The sequence below is a fragment of the Eriocheir sinensis genome, chromosome 63 (genome assembly GCF_024679095.1).
Source record: "Eriocheir sinensis breed Jianghai 21 chromosome 63, ASM2467909v1, whole genome shotgun sequence".
Lineage (NCBI taxonomy): Eukaryota > Metazoa > Arthropoda > Malacostraca > Decapoda > Varunidae > Eriocheir > Eriocheir sinensis.
The window spans coordinates 9481933-9497058 of record NC_066571.1 but is presented as its reverse complement, the minus strand read 5'-3'; the positions used below and the strand labels follow the sequence as shown (position 1 = coordinate 9497058).

The window sequence follows — 15126 nt, the reverse complement described above, 5'->3', positions numbered from 1 at the left end:
CTCTATCGCCTTTATTTTCTTTTCTTTTTCATCTTTGTCTCATTCTTATTTTTTCACATTCTCTCTCTCTCTCTCTCTCTCTCTCTCTCTCTCTCTCTCTCTCTCTCTCTCTCCCCTTCATTATTTTCTCATTTTCCTTATATTTGTTTTCCCTCCTTTCATTGTTTTCTTTTTTTCTACTTTCATCTGTTGTTTTTCTTTCATTTCATTTCCTCTCGTCTTCTTTTTATTTACTTTTTTTATGTAACTCTCTCTCTCTCTCTCTCTCTCTCTCTCTCTCTCTCTCTCTCTCTCTCTCTCTTATTTAAACTGTGACTCACTTCCTTCCTCCTCTTCTCTCTCTCTCTCTCTGCCTCCTTCCTTCCTTTCCTCTTTTCCTCCCTACTTCTTCCCTTCTTGCATTTCCTCTCTTCTTCCTTCCTTCCTTCCTTCCTTCCTAGACAAATCATTAAAGGACGATGAAAAAATGACTATGATTTTCTCTATGTTGATAATGATGATGAAGATGATGATGATAATGAAGATGATGACCCTTATATGTACAAGCCTTCTTTTCACAGCAAGAAAGGCAGCTCAAGGGTAATAAATAAACAAATATAAATAAAACCCTGCAAGTCTGGCCTCTTGTAGTCTCCTCCGTGTGTATCTTCGTGTACCTCGAGGATCGTAGGTACTAGTGTTTCAATCATTAACTCTTGAAGAAATTGAAAACAGAAGAAAACTACATCACAACAATATGGAACAGACGAAAAAAGAAAACTGAACGAAACTAAAAGACAACAAAGCCAATCAAGAATAAGTCATAAGTGGGAGCCGTTACAGAGACAATCCCACGACTACTGCTGGACTGGACTAGTGTGAAGGGGGGCGGAAATGAAGCAGGAAACGAAGCTTGAAATGTTTCCCTCAGCTTCACGCTTCATTACTCTTGCTACCACGTTCTCCTTCCTTCCTTCCTTCTCCTTCTCCTCCTTCTTCTCTTCCTGCTCCTCCTTGGTTTCTCTTGTTTCCTCGGCCACACACGTATGCCCCATCCCCCTCTCTCTTTCTTTCTCTCTCACTTTCTCTCTATCTCACTTTCTTTACCACACTCATGCCCTTTGCCTCTTCTTTTTTCCCCTCCCTTCGATGCCTGTCTATGCCTCAAGCTCCCATATTTTTTTATCCACTTTCCCGTCTCGCATTCCTCCCTTACACCGCATTCACTACTTTCTTATTTTTTTATCTACCTGTATTTCTCCACCTGTTTCGAGGGGAATGGGAAGAGAAAGGGGAAGGGAGGGGAGAGGGGAAGGTAGGGGGAGAGGGGAAAGGAGAGAAGCGAGGGAACGGAAGGGAAGGGGAAGAGGAGGGGAAGGTAGGGAGAGAGGGGAAAGGGGAGAAGGGAGGGAACGGAGGGGAAGGGGAGGGAGGGGAAGAAGGGAGAGAGGGGAGGGGAAGGGAGGTGAAGGAAGGGGAAAGGGGAAAAAGGAAAGGAGGGAAAGGGAAAGAGAAGATAGATAGATAGATAGATAGACAGACAGAGAAGAAGACAAAGAAGAAGGAAGAAAAAAACAACAACAACAAAACAACAACAACAAGAATATGATGGTGGCACTAAGGATAATGATAAAAAACAAGAAAAAAAAAGAAAAACAGAAGCGGGAAAAGAAGAAAATGAAGAAAAAGAGAAACAACAAGAATAAAATGAATTAGAAAAGACGAAGAAAAGGAGGAAGGAAAAGCGGGAGGAAGAGAAAGCTAAACAAATATAGAGAAAATAAAGAAAATAAGAAAAAAAGAGAGAGGACACACCGTTTGAGGCCCTAACACACACACACACACACACACACACACACACACACACACACAAACACACACCGTAACACCTTTTCTTAATTAGCGCCTACCTGTCATTACCGTTTCTCTCTTCTCTATCTTTTCTAATCTTCCTCCTCCTCTTCCTCCTCCTTTTCTTCCTCCTTTTTTCTTTTTTCTTCATATTTTATTTTTCTTCCTCTTCACTTTCTTTTCTTTTTTTCTTTTCCTTTCTCCTCCTCCTCCTCCTCCTCCCCAACCCCTCCTCCTTCTCCTCTTCCTTATTTCTTCTTATTTTCCTTACTCTCCTTTTTTTTTCTCTCCTCCTCCTCCTCCTCCTCCTCCTCCAGTCAGGAACACAAATACTTCCACGTTTTCAACCTTCAACTCCACACACACACACACACACACACGCACACGAGGAGGAGGAGGAGGAGGAAACAGGCAAGTGAAGGAGGAGGGGCGTATATCTTCCTCGTGTGTGTGTGTGTGTGTGTGTGTGTGTGTGTGTGTGGCTCAACAAAAGAATGACAAGCTTTCCCTGGCGCGGGTTCGAATCCCACAATTGTTTGCATTGGGAGCCGCGGTTTTCTCTTTGCCGGCAACTTTTACTTCCTATATATAAAAAAAACTCTCTCTCTCTCTCTCTCTCTCTCTCTCTCTCTCTCTCTCTCTCTCTCTCTCTCTCTCTCTCTAGATCCTTTTTTTCTTTCTTTCCTTTATTCTTTCCCTTTTTCCTTTTTTCAATTTCTCTTTTTCGTTTTTTTTTCTTATATTCTCTCTCTCTCTCTCTCTCTCTCTCTCTCTCTCTCTCTCTCTCTCTCTCTCTCTCTCTCTCTCTCTCTCTCTCTCTCTCTCTCTCTCGTTAACAGTCTATTTAGCACAACAAATTCAACTTTTCCCAACAAAAAGATATAATCAATTCATCATTATCATTATTAGAAGTAGTAGTAGTAGTAGTAGTAGTAGTAGAGTAGTAGTAGTAGTAGTAGTAATAGTAGTAGTAGTTCCATCATCATTATTTTCATACATCATCAATAAATATTTCTTTCAGTAAGCCAAGTTTTCTCTCTCCCCAAATTCACCATCATCATCATCATCATCATCACTTGTACAAACCCCTTCGTGTCCCCCCAATACAGGTGTGACTTCATTGACAACCAGGTGTGGAGCTTGCCTAATCACGGGCAGGTGAAGCTTCATTACCACTGCGGCGGCGGCGAGAAGCAGGTGTTAAGAGGAGGAGCTTTTTCTGTCGCCTTCACGAGCCACCGATTAGCAACGCCGGACACACTTTGAAGGCGCGCAGACTGGCGGTTAGTGGGGCGTGTTGGGTAGGTGGGAGACACTGAGGTTGTTAAGGGCATGTACGTTAGATGGGAGGCACTCATGTTGTTAAGGGCGTGTTGGGTAGGTGGGAGACACTGAGGTGGTTACTCTCAGACACTTCCAACCATCACACCTCTCCTCCCGAAATTGACCTCTCTTTTTGGCCACTCCTATATACTCTATTCGGGAGCAGTAAGTAGCGGGCTTTTTTCTCATCAATCAACTACTTCCTAAGGCCGAAAAGGAGATCAATCAGATTCTAATGAGTGGTCTTTAAGGTTCATGGTACAGAGGAAGGGTTACACCACCACCAGGGTCATGAAACTACCCCTGGAAATGCCCAAAACTCGTACGAAAGCCTTGTATGTTTCCACCTCTCATTTCAACCGCTTCCAAAGGCCGAAAAGGAGATCAATCAGATTCTAATGAGTGTTATTTTAGGTTCATGGTACAGAGGAAGGGTCAAACTACTACCAGGGTCATGAAACTACCCCTGGAAAGGACCCAAACTGCTACGAGAGGCCGAAAGGAGATCAGTCAGATTCTAATGAGTGTTATTTTAGGTTCATGGTACAGAGGAAGGGTCACACCACCACCAGGGTCATGAAACTACCCCTGGAAAGGACCCAAACTCCTACGAAAGCCTTGTCAAATATGTTGTGTGCTTTGGCGTCGGAATGTTTATGAATATGACCATTATAATATGCTACGTTTGTGGGTAGTAGTAGTAGTAGTAGTAGTAGTAGTAGTAGTAGTAGTAGTAGTAGTAGTAGTAGTAGTAGTTGTAGTAGTGTTACATCAAAATTCATCTCCTCGTCCTCTCTCTCTCTCTCTCTCTCTCTCTCTCTCTCTCTCTCTCTCTTCCTCATCGATATTATTTGCATCAGTCCCACGAAAACTAGAAAGCCGACACACACACACACACACACACACACACACACACACAAACACACACACATTCAAAAATAGTACAAGAAAATAAAGAAAACCAGAATGAACATGATTTATAACCGTTTAGGAACACATAAAAAAAAGAAAGTTAAAATGCATAAAACGAATAGAGAATAGATACAATGCGTTATATTCAAGACTTTAATTATCTATCTATCTACCTGTCATTCTATCTATCTATCTGTTTACTTATCTGTCTACCTTTCTACACCTTTCCATTTATCTACCTAACTACCTACCCATAAATTTCTCTCTTTGCAACACACACACACACACACACACACACACACACACACACACACACACACACACACACACACACACACACACACATCCTTCACTTTCATTCATTCCTCCACCTGGTCCTTCATTCATTCTGGGCGAAGGTGAGAAAGAGAAAGAGAGAGGGAGGGAAGGAAAGGGAGGAAGGAGGGGAGGGGGAGGGAAGGAAGGAGGGAGAATGTAAGAAGTGAGGTTTGAACAGTATGTGGTAACTCCTCCTCCTCCTCCTCCTCCTCCTCCTCCTCCACCTCCTCCTCCTCCTCCCTCCTACTTTCTCTCCATCATTGCCCTTAGGTGGGAGGAGGCGGAGAAGAGGCGGGAGAGAAAGGAGAAAAGCGAGTCTAAGCAGAAGGAGGAAGGGAGGAAGGAAGGAGGAAAGGAAGGAAGGAAGGAAGGAAAAGCGAAAAAGAAGAAGGGAAGGGAAGAGGAAGAAGAGAAAGAAAGGAAGGAAGAAAAATTAAAGAAATGGAGAAAGGAAGGAAGGAAGATAAGAGAGAAAGAAGGATGGAAGGAAGGAAAGGAAGGAAGGAAGGATGGAATATACGAAAAAAAAAAAAAAAAGTTGTCAGATGAAGATGCTGAAGATAGATAGATAGATAGAGATATAGAGATAGATAGATAGATAGATAGATAGAGAGAGAGAGAGAGAGAGAGAGAGAGAGAGAGAGAGTAATGACGGACACACACTTGCAAAGGTTAAAAGAAACACTAAAAAAACTATACCACTTTTTTTCTTCCTATTTCTTTCTTTCTTTCTTTCTTTCATTCATTCCACTTTTTCTTTCTTCCTCTTCTTTCTTTCATTCATTCCACTTTTTCTTTCTTCCTTTTCTTTCTTTCTTTCATTCATTCCACTTTTTCTTTCTTCCTCTTCTTTCTTTCTTTCATTCCACTTTTTCTTTCTTCCTCTTCTTTCTTTCATTCATTCCACTTTTTCTTTCTTCCTTTTCTTTCTTTCATTCCACTTTTCTTTCTTCCTCTTCTTTCTGTCATTCATTCCACTTTTTATTCCTTCCTCTTCTTTCTTTCAATCCACTTTTTCTTTCTTCCTCTTCTTTCTTTCATTCATTCCACTTTTCTTTCTTCCTTTTCTTCATTTCTTTCATTCATTCCACTTTTTCTTTCTTCCTTGTCTTTCTTTCATTCCACTTTTTCTTCTTTCCTTTTCTTTCTTTCATTCCACTTTTTCTTTCTTCCTCTTCTTTCTTTCTTTCATTCCACTTTTTCTTTCTTCCTCTTCTTTCTTTCATTCATTCCACTTTTCTTTCTTCCTTTTTTTCTTTCATTCCACTTTTCTTTCTTTCATTCCACTTTTTCTTTCTTTCATTCCACTTTTTCTTTCTTTCATTCCACTTTTTTCTTTCTTACTTTCTCTTATTCCACATATTTATCATCTTCCTCCTCTTCCTCTTATTCCTACCATTTATTTCCTTTTTTCTTCTTTATCACATCTTTCCTTCCACCTACTTCATTCATTCACTTTTCTCCTTACTTTGTTATCTAAATCGTCACTATTCTCATCCCTATCATCTCTCATTATAATCTCCTCCTCCTCCTCCTCCTCCTCCTCCTCCTCTTCCTCCTCCTCCTCCTGGTCTGCTAGTTTCTACCTCCACGGCTATTAGAATACAAAAAGTAGCTGGGAAGGAGAAAATAAGGGAGACAGGAGGAGGGGGAGAAAGGAAGGGAGGTATGAGGAGGGGAAGGAAGGGAGACTAGGAAGATGGAGAAGGAAGGGAGGGAGATGGCCTGAAGGGAGGAAAGGGAGATAGGAGGGTAAAGAAGGGAGGGAGGAGGAGGAAAGGGAAGGAAGGGAGGAAGATGGGGAAAGTAGAAATGAGAGGAAGGATAGGGAGAAAGAAGGGGAAGAAAGGGAGGTAGGAGAGAAAGGGGGAAAGGAAGGGATAAAGAAAGGGAATGAAGGAAAACAAGAGGAGGGGAAAGAATAGAGAAAGATGGGGAGGAAAGGAAGGTAGGGAAAGGGGAGAAGGAAGGAAGGAAGGGAGGTAGAAGGGAAAAGGCGGAAGGAAGGGAGGAAGGGAAAATGGAAGTAGATGGGAAGAAAGGAAGGCATGGGGGAAGGTAGGGAAAGGGGAGAAGGAAGGAAGAAAGAAGGGGAAGGAAGGGAGGTAGGAGGGAAAGGGGGGAAGGAAGGGAGGAAGAAGGGAGAGAGAAAGGGAGAAAGATGGACTGTCCAGCGTAATTTGTGGGTTGTTTGTGAAAAGAAAGCAAGGGAGAGAAATGGCACTGTGGGAAGACCGGCCGTGTGTGTGTGTGTGTGTGTGTGTGTGTGTGTGTGTGTGTGTGTGTGTGTGTGTGTTGTCTCGGCCACTTTCTTTGCTCTCTCTTTTTTTTTTCTTTTTTTTTCATCTTTTTTTCCTTCTTTCCATATTTTTCCTCTTCTTTTTCTTCTTCTCCTTCTTTCTTTCCCTATTGCTATTCTTCTTTTTCTTTCTTTCTTCCTTTTTCTTCTTTTCTCCTTTCCTTCTTTTCGTTCATTTCACCTTTTCTGCTTCTAATTCTATATATGCTTCTCTCTCTCTCTCTCTCTCTCTCTCTCTCTCTCTCTCTCTCTCTCTCTCTCTCTCTCTCTCTTGCCCCATCCTTTTGGCTGTAAATATGTCAATAAACATTTTAAATCAAATCTCTCTCTCTCTCTCTCTCTCTCTCTCTCTCTCTCTCTCTCTCTCTCTCTCTCTCGCTTTCTAATTTCCTTCCTTTCACGGATAATTCGCGTGGGATCAAATATTATCACGAGGAAAACGGCGGAACGAACGTCATTTTTGGGGGCAGACTAACATAAAGTCGGAGAAATCGGGGGAATAGAAAAAACAGAGACATTAAAGAAGGGAAGAGGCGTGTACGAGAGTTGTTAATTAAGAAAGAAGGAATGAGGGAAAGTGTGATTTGATGATGTTAGTGAGGAGTCAATACGATTCAATGGAGATGATGTTATTGATGACGAGGGTGAAGAGGGTGTTATTGATGATGATGATAGAAATGATAAAAGGAAGGGAGGAAGATTGGAAAATGGGAGGAAGAAAAGGGGGAGAAAGGAAGAAGGGGGAAAGGAAGAAAGGGGTAATATTAATAAGAAAAAGGAGATGAAGAAGGAAATAATAATAATAATAATAATAATAAGAAGAAGAAGAAGAAGAAGAAGAAGAAGAAGACGAAGAAGAAGAAGATGAAGAAGGAGGAGGAGGAAGAGGAGGAGGAAAATAAAAAACTAAAATACTAATGAAGAACAAAACATATATATATAAAAAAAACGAGACAACACACACACACACACACACACACACACACACACACACACACACACACACACACACACACACAGAGAGCTCTCACTTTTTCTTCTTCTTTTCTTCTCTCCTCAGGCCGCCGTGAATACGATTACAGAGCGTCAGATATTTACAGAGGAAGAAAAAGTGTAGGTCTAATGCCCCTCCTCCTCCTCCTCCTCCTCCTCCTCCTCCTCCTCCTCTGAACATAAAAATCTCCCTTTCTTCCTTTTCAGCCTCCTTCCCTTTCTCCCTCCCTCCCTCCGCTCAACTTGTCTTTCCTCCCACATTATAATTCTCTCTCTCTCTCTCTCTCTCTCTCTCTCTCTCTCTCTCTCTCTCTCTCTCTCTCTCTCTCTCTCGTTCATTTTCCTTCATATTTTCCTTTATTTTTTTCTCCATTTTCTCCGTTTCTCTTATTTCTCTCTCTCTCTCTCTCTCTCTCTCTCTCTCTCTCTCTCTCTCTCTCTCTCTCTCTCTCTCTCTCTCTCTCGTTCATTTTCACTCATTTTCTTTATTTCTCTTCATATTTTCCTTTATTTTTTCCCATTTTCTCTTATTTCTCAACAGATTTCCTTTCCTTTCCTTATTTTTTTTACCTTCTCTCCTTCCCTCCATCATCAGTCTCCCTTTTATCTCTCTTCTTTACCTTTCAAGTTTTACCTTCATCTCCATTCCCTTGTTATAATTCCTCCATCCCTCCTCTCTCAGTCCCTTTTAATAATCCTTCCTCTTTCCTTTCTCTGTTTACACTCTCCTTCCCTCTCTCTCCTTCCTTTCTTCCTCCCATTCTCCCTCCCTCCCTTCGCTTACAATCCCTCCATTTATTTCATCCTTCCTTCCTTCCTTTCCTCCCCTCCCTCCATTCATACCACTCTTCCCTCCTTCCCCTACAATCTCCTTCCCTTCCCATCCTTTCTACCTTCTCTCTTTACTCCCATCCCTCCCATCTTGCCTCCCTCCCTTCCCTCACATCCAATCCCCCTTCCCTCTCCTACATCACCCCCCTCCCTTCCCTCTTTCCTCACTCCTTTCCCTTCCCTCCCCTCCATCTCCTCCCTCCCATCCTCACTCCTCTCCCTCTCCCTCCCTCCCTAATCGCAGCCTCCGTCTATCTCAATACGCCATCACTTTCTCTACTTTACATAATACTTTCCCTTATCCTCCCACCGTTGAGAGGACGAAAACGAGCGTAAACAAACGATGAGGGAACACGAGTTAGCGCAGCGTGGAGAGACGGACATACGCAGACGAACGAAGAGAACAATGCAACAACGCGACAATGGTTGAAGGTGGATGAGTGAAGGAAGAAAGGGAGGGACAAAGGGAGGGAGAGGGAGAGGACGAAGGTGCATCACAGCATTATTACAACACGACAATGGATTAACTTTAGATTGAAGGTCGTTATGGCGTATTGAGGGCACCGCGAGAGATGTATATACGTGTAGACAGTATCCTTTTAATTTATGGTTTGAAGCGTTTAAGATGACAGACAGTAAACACGAGGAGAAGGAACAGAGGAGAGAAAGTTAGAGTTTGAAAAGAGTGGGTTGTGAGACGTTAGACAAATACTTAGACATAATACAAGAATGAAGGTTTGCATATGGAAGTTTACAGTTATATAGATGAAATTATACAGGCTGAGGAACAGACAAGAGAAAGTTTGAGAGTTTGAGAAGAATGGATTGTGAGAAGTTAGACAAATACTTTTACATAATACAGAAATGAAAGTTTGAATAGGTTGGTTTACAGAGTTATATAGATGAAATTATACAGACAAGAGAAAGTTTTAGAGTTTGAGAAGAATGGATTAGACGTTAGACAAATACTTAGACATAATACAGAAATGAAAGTTTGAATAGGTTGGTTTACAGAGTTATATAGATGAAATTATACAGACAAGAGAAAGTTTTAGAGTTTGAGAAGAATGGATTAGACGTTAGACAAATATACCTAGACATAATACAAGAATGAAGGTTTGCATAGGTTGGTTTACAGAGTTATATAGATGAAATTATACAGACAAGAGAAAGTTTTAGAGTTTGAGAAGAATGGATTGTGAGAAGTTAGACAAATACTTAGACATAATACAAAAATGAAGGTTTGCATAGAGTGATTTACAGAGTTATATAGATGAAATTATACAGGCGGAGGAACAGAAGAGAGAAAGTTGAGTTTGAGATGGAGGAATTATAAAACGAAAGACATATACTTAAACATAATACAGAAATTAAGGTTTACATATGTTTTTTTACAGCGTTAAATAGATGAAATAACACAGACGGATGAACAGACAAGAGAAAGTAAGTTTGAGGAGAAGGAATTATATCACGTACGACTAATGCTAGAAAAAACAAACATAATGAGGGTTAGATACCGTGGTTTAGTTCGTTATAAGTAAGACAATCCGAACAGACGAGAAGAGAAAGTTAGGGAGCATGCGTAGAGTGGAATACAAGACAGACGAATTCCATAACACAGTAAGAGAATCAAGGTTGCCGTAGTGTGGGTTCAGGGCGTTATAGATGAAAAGATATTAACGGAGGAAGAAAAGAGAAGAGAAATTAGGGAGTATGTGTGGAATGGAATACAAGACAGTCGAATTCCATAACACAATAAGAGAATCAAGGTTGCCATAGTGTGGGTTCAGGACGTTATAGATGAAAAGATATTAACGGAGGAAGAAAAGAGAAGAGAAATTAGGGAGTATGTGTGGAATGCAATACAAGACAGTCGAATTCCATAACACAGTAAGAGAATCAAGGTTGCCGTGGTGTGGGTTCAGGGCGTTATAGATGAAAAGATATTAACGGAGGAAGAAAAGAGAAGAGAAATTAGGGAGTATGTGTGGAATGGAATACAAGACAGTCGAATTCCGTAACACAGTAAGAGAATCAAGGTTGCCGTGGTGTGGGTTCAGGGAGTTATAGATGAAAAGGTATTAACGGAGGAAGAAAAGAGAAGAGAAATTAGGGAGTATGTGTGGAATGGAATACAAGACAGTCGAATTCCGTAACACAGTAAGAGAATCAAGGTTGCCATAGTGTGGGTTCAGGGAGTTATAGATGAAAAGATATTAACGGAGGAAGAAAAGAGCAGAGAAATTAGGGAGTATGTGAAGAGTGGAATACAAGACAGTCGAATTCCATAACACAGTAAGAGAATCAAGGTTGCCGTAGTGTGGGTTCAGGACGTTATAGATGAAAAGATATTAACGGAGGAAGAAAAGAGCAGAGAAATTAGGGAGTATGTGTGGAATGCAATACAAGACAGTCGAATTCCATAACACAGTAAGAGAATCAAGGTTGCCGTGGTGTGGGTTCAGGACGTTATAGATGAAAAGATATCAGCGGAGGAACAAACGATGGGAGAAAGTTAAGGGGTATGTGTGCTTAGAGTGGAATGCGAGACAGACACATAACCAATAACATTAACACATGCCATAACACAGTAAGAGAATCAAGGTTGCCGTGGTGTGGGTTCAGGACGTTATAGATGGAAAGATATAAGCGGTGGAACAAACAAGAGGAGAAAGTTGAGTTTTAGAGGAGTGGATTATAAAAAGTAGGACTGATGCTGAAGCTCAATACTACATAATGAAGGTTACCATAGCATTACGTAGAGTGTTATAGATGAAACAATACACGGTGAGGAATGTATAAGAGGAGAAAGTTACAGAGTTTGAGAGAAGTGGATTATAAAAGTAGGACTGATGCTGAAGCTCAATACTACATAATGAAGGTTACCATAGCATTACGTAGAGTGTTATAAATGAAACAATACACGGTGAGGAATGTATAAGAGGAGAAAGTTAGAGTTTTAGAGAAGTGGATTATAAAAAGTAGGATTAATACTAAAGCTCAATACTACATAATGAAGGTTACCATAGCATTACGTAGTGTGTTATAGATGAAACAATACACGGTGAGGAAAGTATAAGAGGAGAAAGTTAGAGTTTTAGAGAAGTGGATTATAAAAAGTAGGACTGATGCTGAAGCTCAATACTACATAATGAAGGTTACCACAGCATTACGTAGAGTGTTATAGATGAAACAATGCACGGTGAGGAATGTGTAAGGAGAGAAAGTTACAGAGTTTGAGAGGAGTGGATTATAAAAAGTAGGACTGATGCTGAAGCTCAATACTACATAATGAAGGTTACCATAGCATTACGTAGAGTGTTATAGATGAAACAATACACGGTGAGGAATGTGTAAGAGGAGAAAGTTAGAGTTTTAGAGAAGTGGATTATAAAAAGTAGGACTGATGCTGAAGCTCAATACTACATAATGAAGGTTACCATAGCTTTACGTAGTGTGTTATAGATGAAACAATACACGGTGAGGAATGTGTAAGAGGAGAAAGTTAGAGTTTTAGAGAAGTGGATTATAAAAGTAGGACTGATGCTGAAGCTCAATACTACATAATGAAGGTTACCATAGCATTACGTAGAGTGTTATAGATGAAACAACACACGGTGAGGAATGTATAAGAGGAGAAAGTTACAGAGTTTAAGAAGAATAAATTATGACGCGTAGGACTAAAACAAAAAGAAATATACATGAATAAAGGTTAGCACAGCGTTACTTTGTGTGTTATAGATGAAACAATAGACATGAAAGACTAAATGAAAAGAGAAAGTTACTGAGTCTATATAGAAGGATAATTATATCACGTAGAAATGATAAAAAAAACTGGAATAGGTTGAATAGAATGAATGAAATAAAGGAGAGTAAGGAATGAAAGAAAATGATATGGTGAGTGTGTGTGTGTGTGTGTGTGTGTGTGTGTGTGTGTGTGTGTGTGTGTGTGTGTGTGTGTGTGTGTGTGTCGAGTAGATGTAGGAGCAGCTTTTGTTACGGTTTAATTAGTTCAAGGTGAAACAATAGACGAGGAAGAATACAAGGAAAAAATGAGAAAGTTTTTGAGTTTAAGTAAAATAAATTATAGGTTCATGAGACGTATTTGCAGATGCTTTCAGCTTTCATAAATATTTCCACAGCTCACGAAAGAGATTAGTCGGTTTTTCATAAGTTATCCACGTTCACGGTGCAGGAGCCTTGTCAAACTATTACCAGGCTCATAAAACTACTCATGGAAAGACTAACATAACCTCAACGAAAGTCTTATCAAATGGTGTGTAGGCCCCGAATCGACTCAATGAGCCTCTGTATACAAGAATGAAGGTTAGCATAGCGTGAAGAGGCCCTTTTGTTATGGTTCAGGAAGTCCAGGTCAAGCTACAACACGCGAGCAGGCAAATACACGAAGAGAAAGTTCCGGAGTTGGCGAGTGGAAAGTGAAATAGAAATGGTTGGGTAGGCGTAAGAATAGCATGGTTACCCTCCCTTTAATACGTTTTCTTTGTTGACGATTGATTCTGCCTTTGCAACGGTGACCAAAATGAAGAGAGGAGAATATAAAGACATATAAAACGAGGAATAGAATACACAGGAATAATATCAACCTAAGATCTTATAAATGCTTGATTGTCTGCTGAGGAATTGATGCTGCCAAATGTTTTCACGTCACTACAAGTCTTTAAACCAATTACAATATTCTTTTTAAAGCCAACACAGCCATTTCCTGCATATTTTCACAGTAAAGCCTTCAACATAATTCCCAACACTCTCTGTAATTGAATCTGAAATCTCAATAAAGAGCAAAAATATATATAGATAGATAAATAACACGAATAAATGAAAAAATAATAAATAAAAATGTCAGACGCTAATCATATATAACTCCCAAGACTATTATATGTAACCAAATCTGAAATATGAATGAAGAACAAAAATATAGATAAATAACAAGAATAAATGAAAAAAATAAGAAATAAAAACGTCAGACGCTAATCATACATAACTCCCAACACTATTATATTTAACTAAATCTGAAATACGAATGAAGAGCAAAAATATATATAGAAATAGATAAATAACAATAAATGAAAAAAATAAGAAATAAAAACGTCAGACGCTAATCACGAAAAAAAAATTGAGTAGACGATAGTTTTTGCCTTGCTTGTCTTTTATTTCATTGAATGCTGAGTCAGTTCTCCCACGGTGGGTCAAATCTTCTCCGTCAGTACAAGTCTCGTCTCCTCTTTGTCTTTCACGATAACAAAACAAAACAAAACAATAAAAGAACAGGAAGGAAAGAAGGGCCTTGAGAGGAATGGCACACTTACCTGGCCCTGGCGGCGTGTAGGCGGCGAGGGTACTGATAAACACAGGTACACACACAGGTAAAGGTTAATTAGTGTGGACAATTACCTGTCTACCTTACCTTGCTGGCCATACGTCGCCTTAACCTTGATACATGCTGAGGTTAAGTCAGTCTCCGCTACTTTCTTTCTTTTCCTGTTGACCTTAATCTAGAGGTATACATGCCCTTAATACGTACAGACATGCGTACATACGTTTATACATGCAGTTGGTTGTAAAGCGATCGTGTGTGTGTGTGTGTGTGTGTGTGTGTGTGTGTGTGTGTGTGTACCAACCGACATCTGTCAAACGTTACGCTAAATTATTGGAAAAAAAAACAGACAAAAAGATGAGGAACAGAAATATCTCCCATAATTTCATTGGACAAAATTAGTGGTCAGTGGTTGACTTTCCCTGTGTGTGTGTGTGTGTGTGTGTGTGTGTGTGTGTGTGTGTGTGTGTGTGTGTGTGTGTGTGTGTGTGTTGCCCTGAGGGTGCGAGAAGGAAAAGTTTACAAGCCTCAAGGTCTAGGGTGTGGCTGAGAGAGAGAGAGAGAGAGAGAGAGAGAGAGAGAGAGAGAGAGAGAGAGAGAGAGAGAGAGGGGAGAATTAATCGGTAAAAAAGAAAACGTGGGGGTCGTAAAACGTGTGTGTGTGTGTGTGTGTGTGTGTGTGTGTGTGTGTGTGTGTGTGTGTGTGTTGTTAATAAATCATGCAAACGTTATGCAAATCAATTTAAAACAAGAAAACAAATCTACTTAATAAGGAAATGCAAATAAACAAGAATAAAATGAAGGATAGATAAACAAATAAACAAATAAAAGTGAACAAACAAGTAAGTAAATCAATCAATGAATCAATAACGATAATCTTTTTCTTCTTACTATTCTTCTTCTTCTTTTTTTCTTCTTTTTAGTATTGTCATTGCTATCATTAACATCTTATCACCACCATCATCATCATCATCATCATTATCATCACTTCATTCTTGTCTACCTACACTCCTTCCCTTCACCAACAAACACACCCTCGCACACTCACCCTCCCGCCAGCTCTCCTCCTCGTCCTCCTCCTCGTCGGCGTCCTCGTCATCCTCCTGGCCGTGGTGGGCGTGCTGGGTAGCCTGGATCCACGACCGCTTCCAGTACCGCGGACGCCACCTGTTGGACCGCTGGCGAACCCTCAGCCTGGGGACGATGAAGAGGGAAGGTGTGTTAGGTAGGCAGGTAGGTAGGTCAATAGGTTAGGTTAGGTTAGGTTAGGTCAGGTTAGGTT

General features: G+C 40.4%; 1 protein-coding gene and 1 long non-coding RNA gene across 7 annotated transcripts in view; one reads left to right on the top strand and one right to left on the bottom strand.

Moving 5' to 3' along the window:
• Positions 1 to 15126, bottom strand: part of LOC126987005 (uncharacterized) — a 148334-nt gene that overhangs the window by 77988 nt on the left and 55220 nt on the right. For all 6 annotated transcript variants that reach the window (XM_050843636.1, XM_050843637.1, XM_050843640.1 and 3 more), the window contains one exon: positions 14893 to 15038. In XM_050843636.1, coding sequence (XP_050699593.1) covers positions 14893 to 15038 — 146 coding nt within the window. The remainder of the gene's footprint in view (positions 1 to 14892; positions 15039 to 15126) is intronic.
• On the top strand, positions 9159 to 11391 carry LOC126987010 (uncharacterized). The gene is made up of 3 exons (XR_007740122.1): positions 9159 to 10275; positions 10411 to 10584; positions 10720 to 11391. It is a non-coding gene; the product is annotated as an uncharacterized LOC126987010 (long non-coding RNA).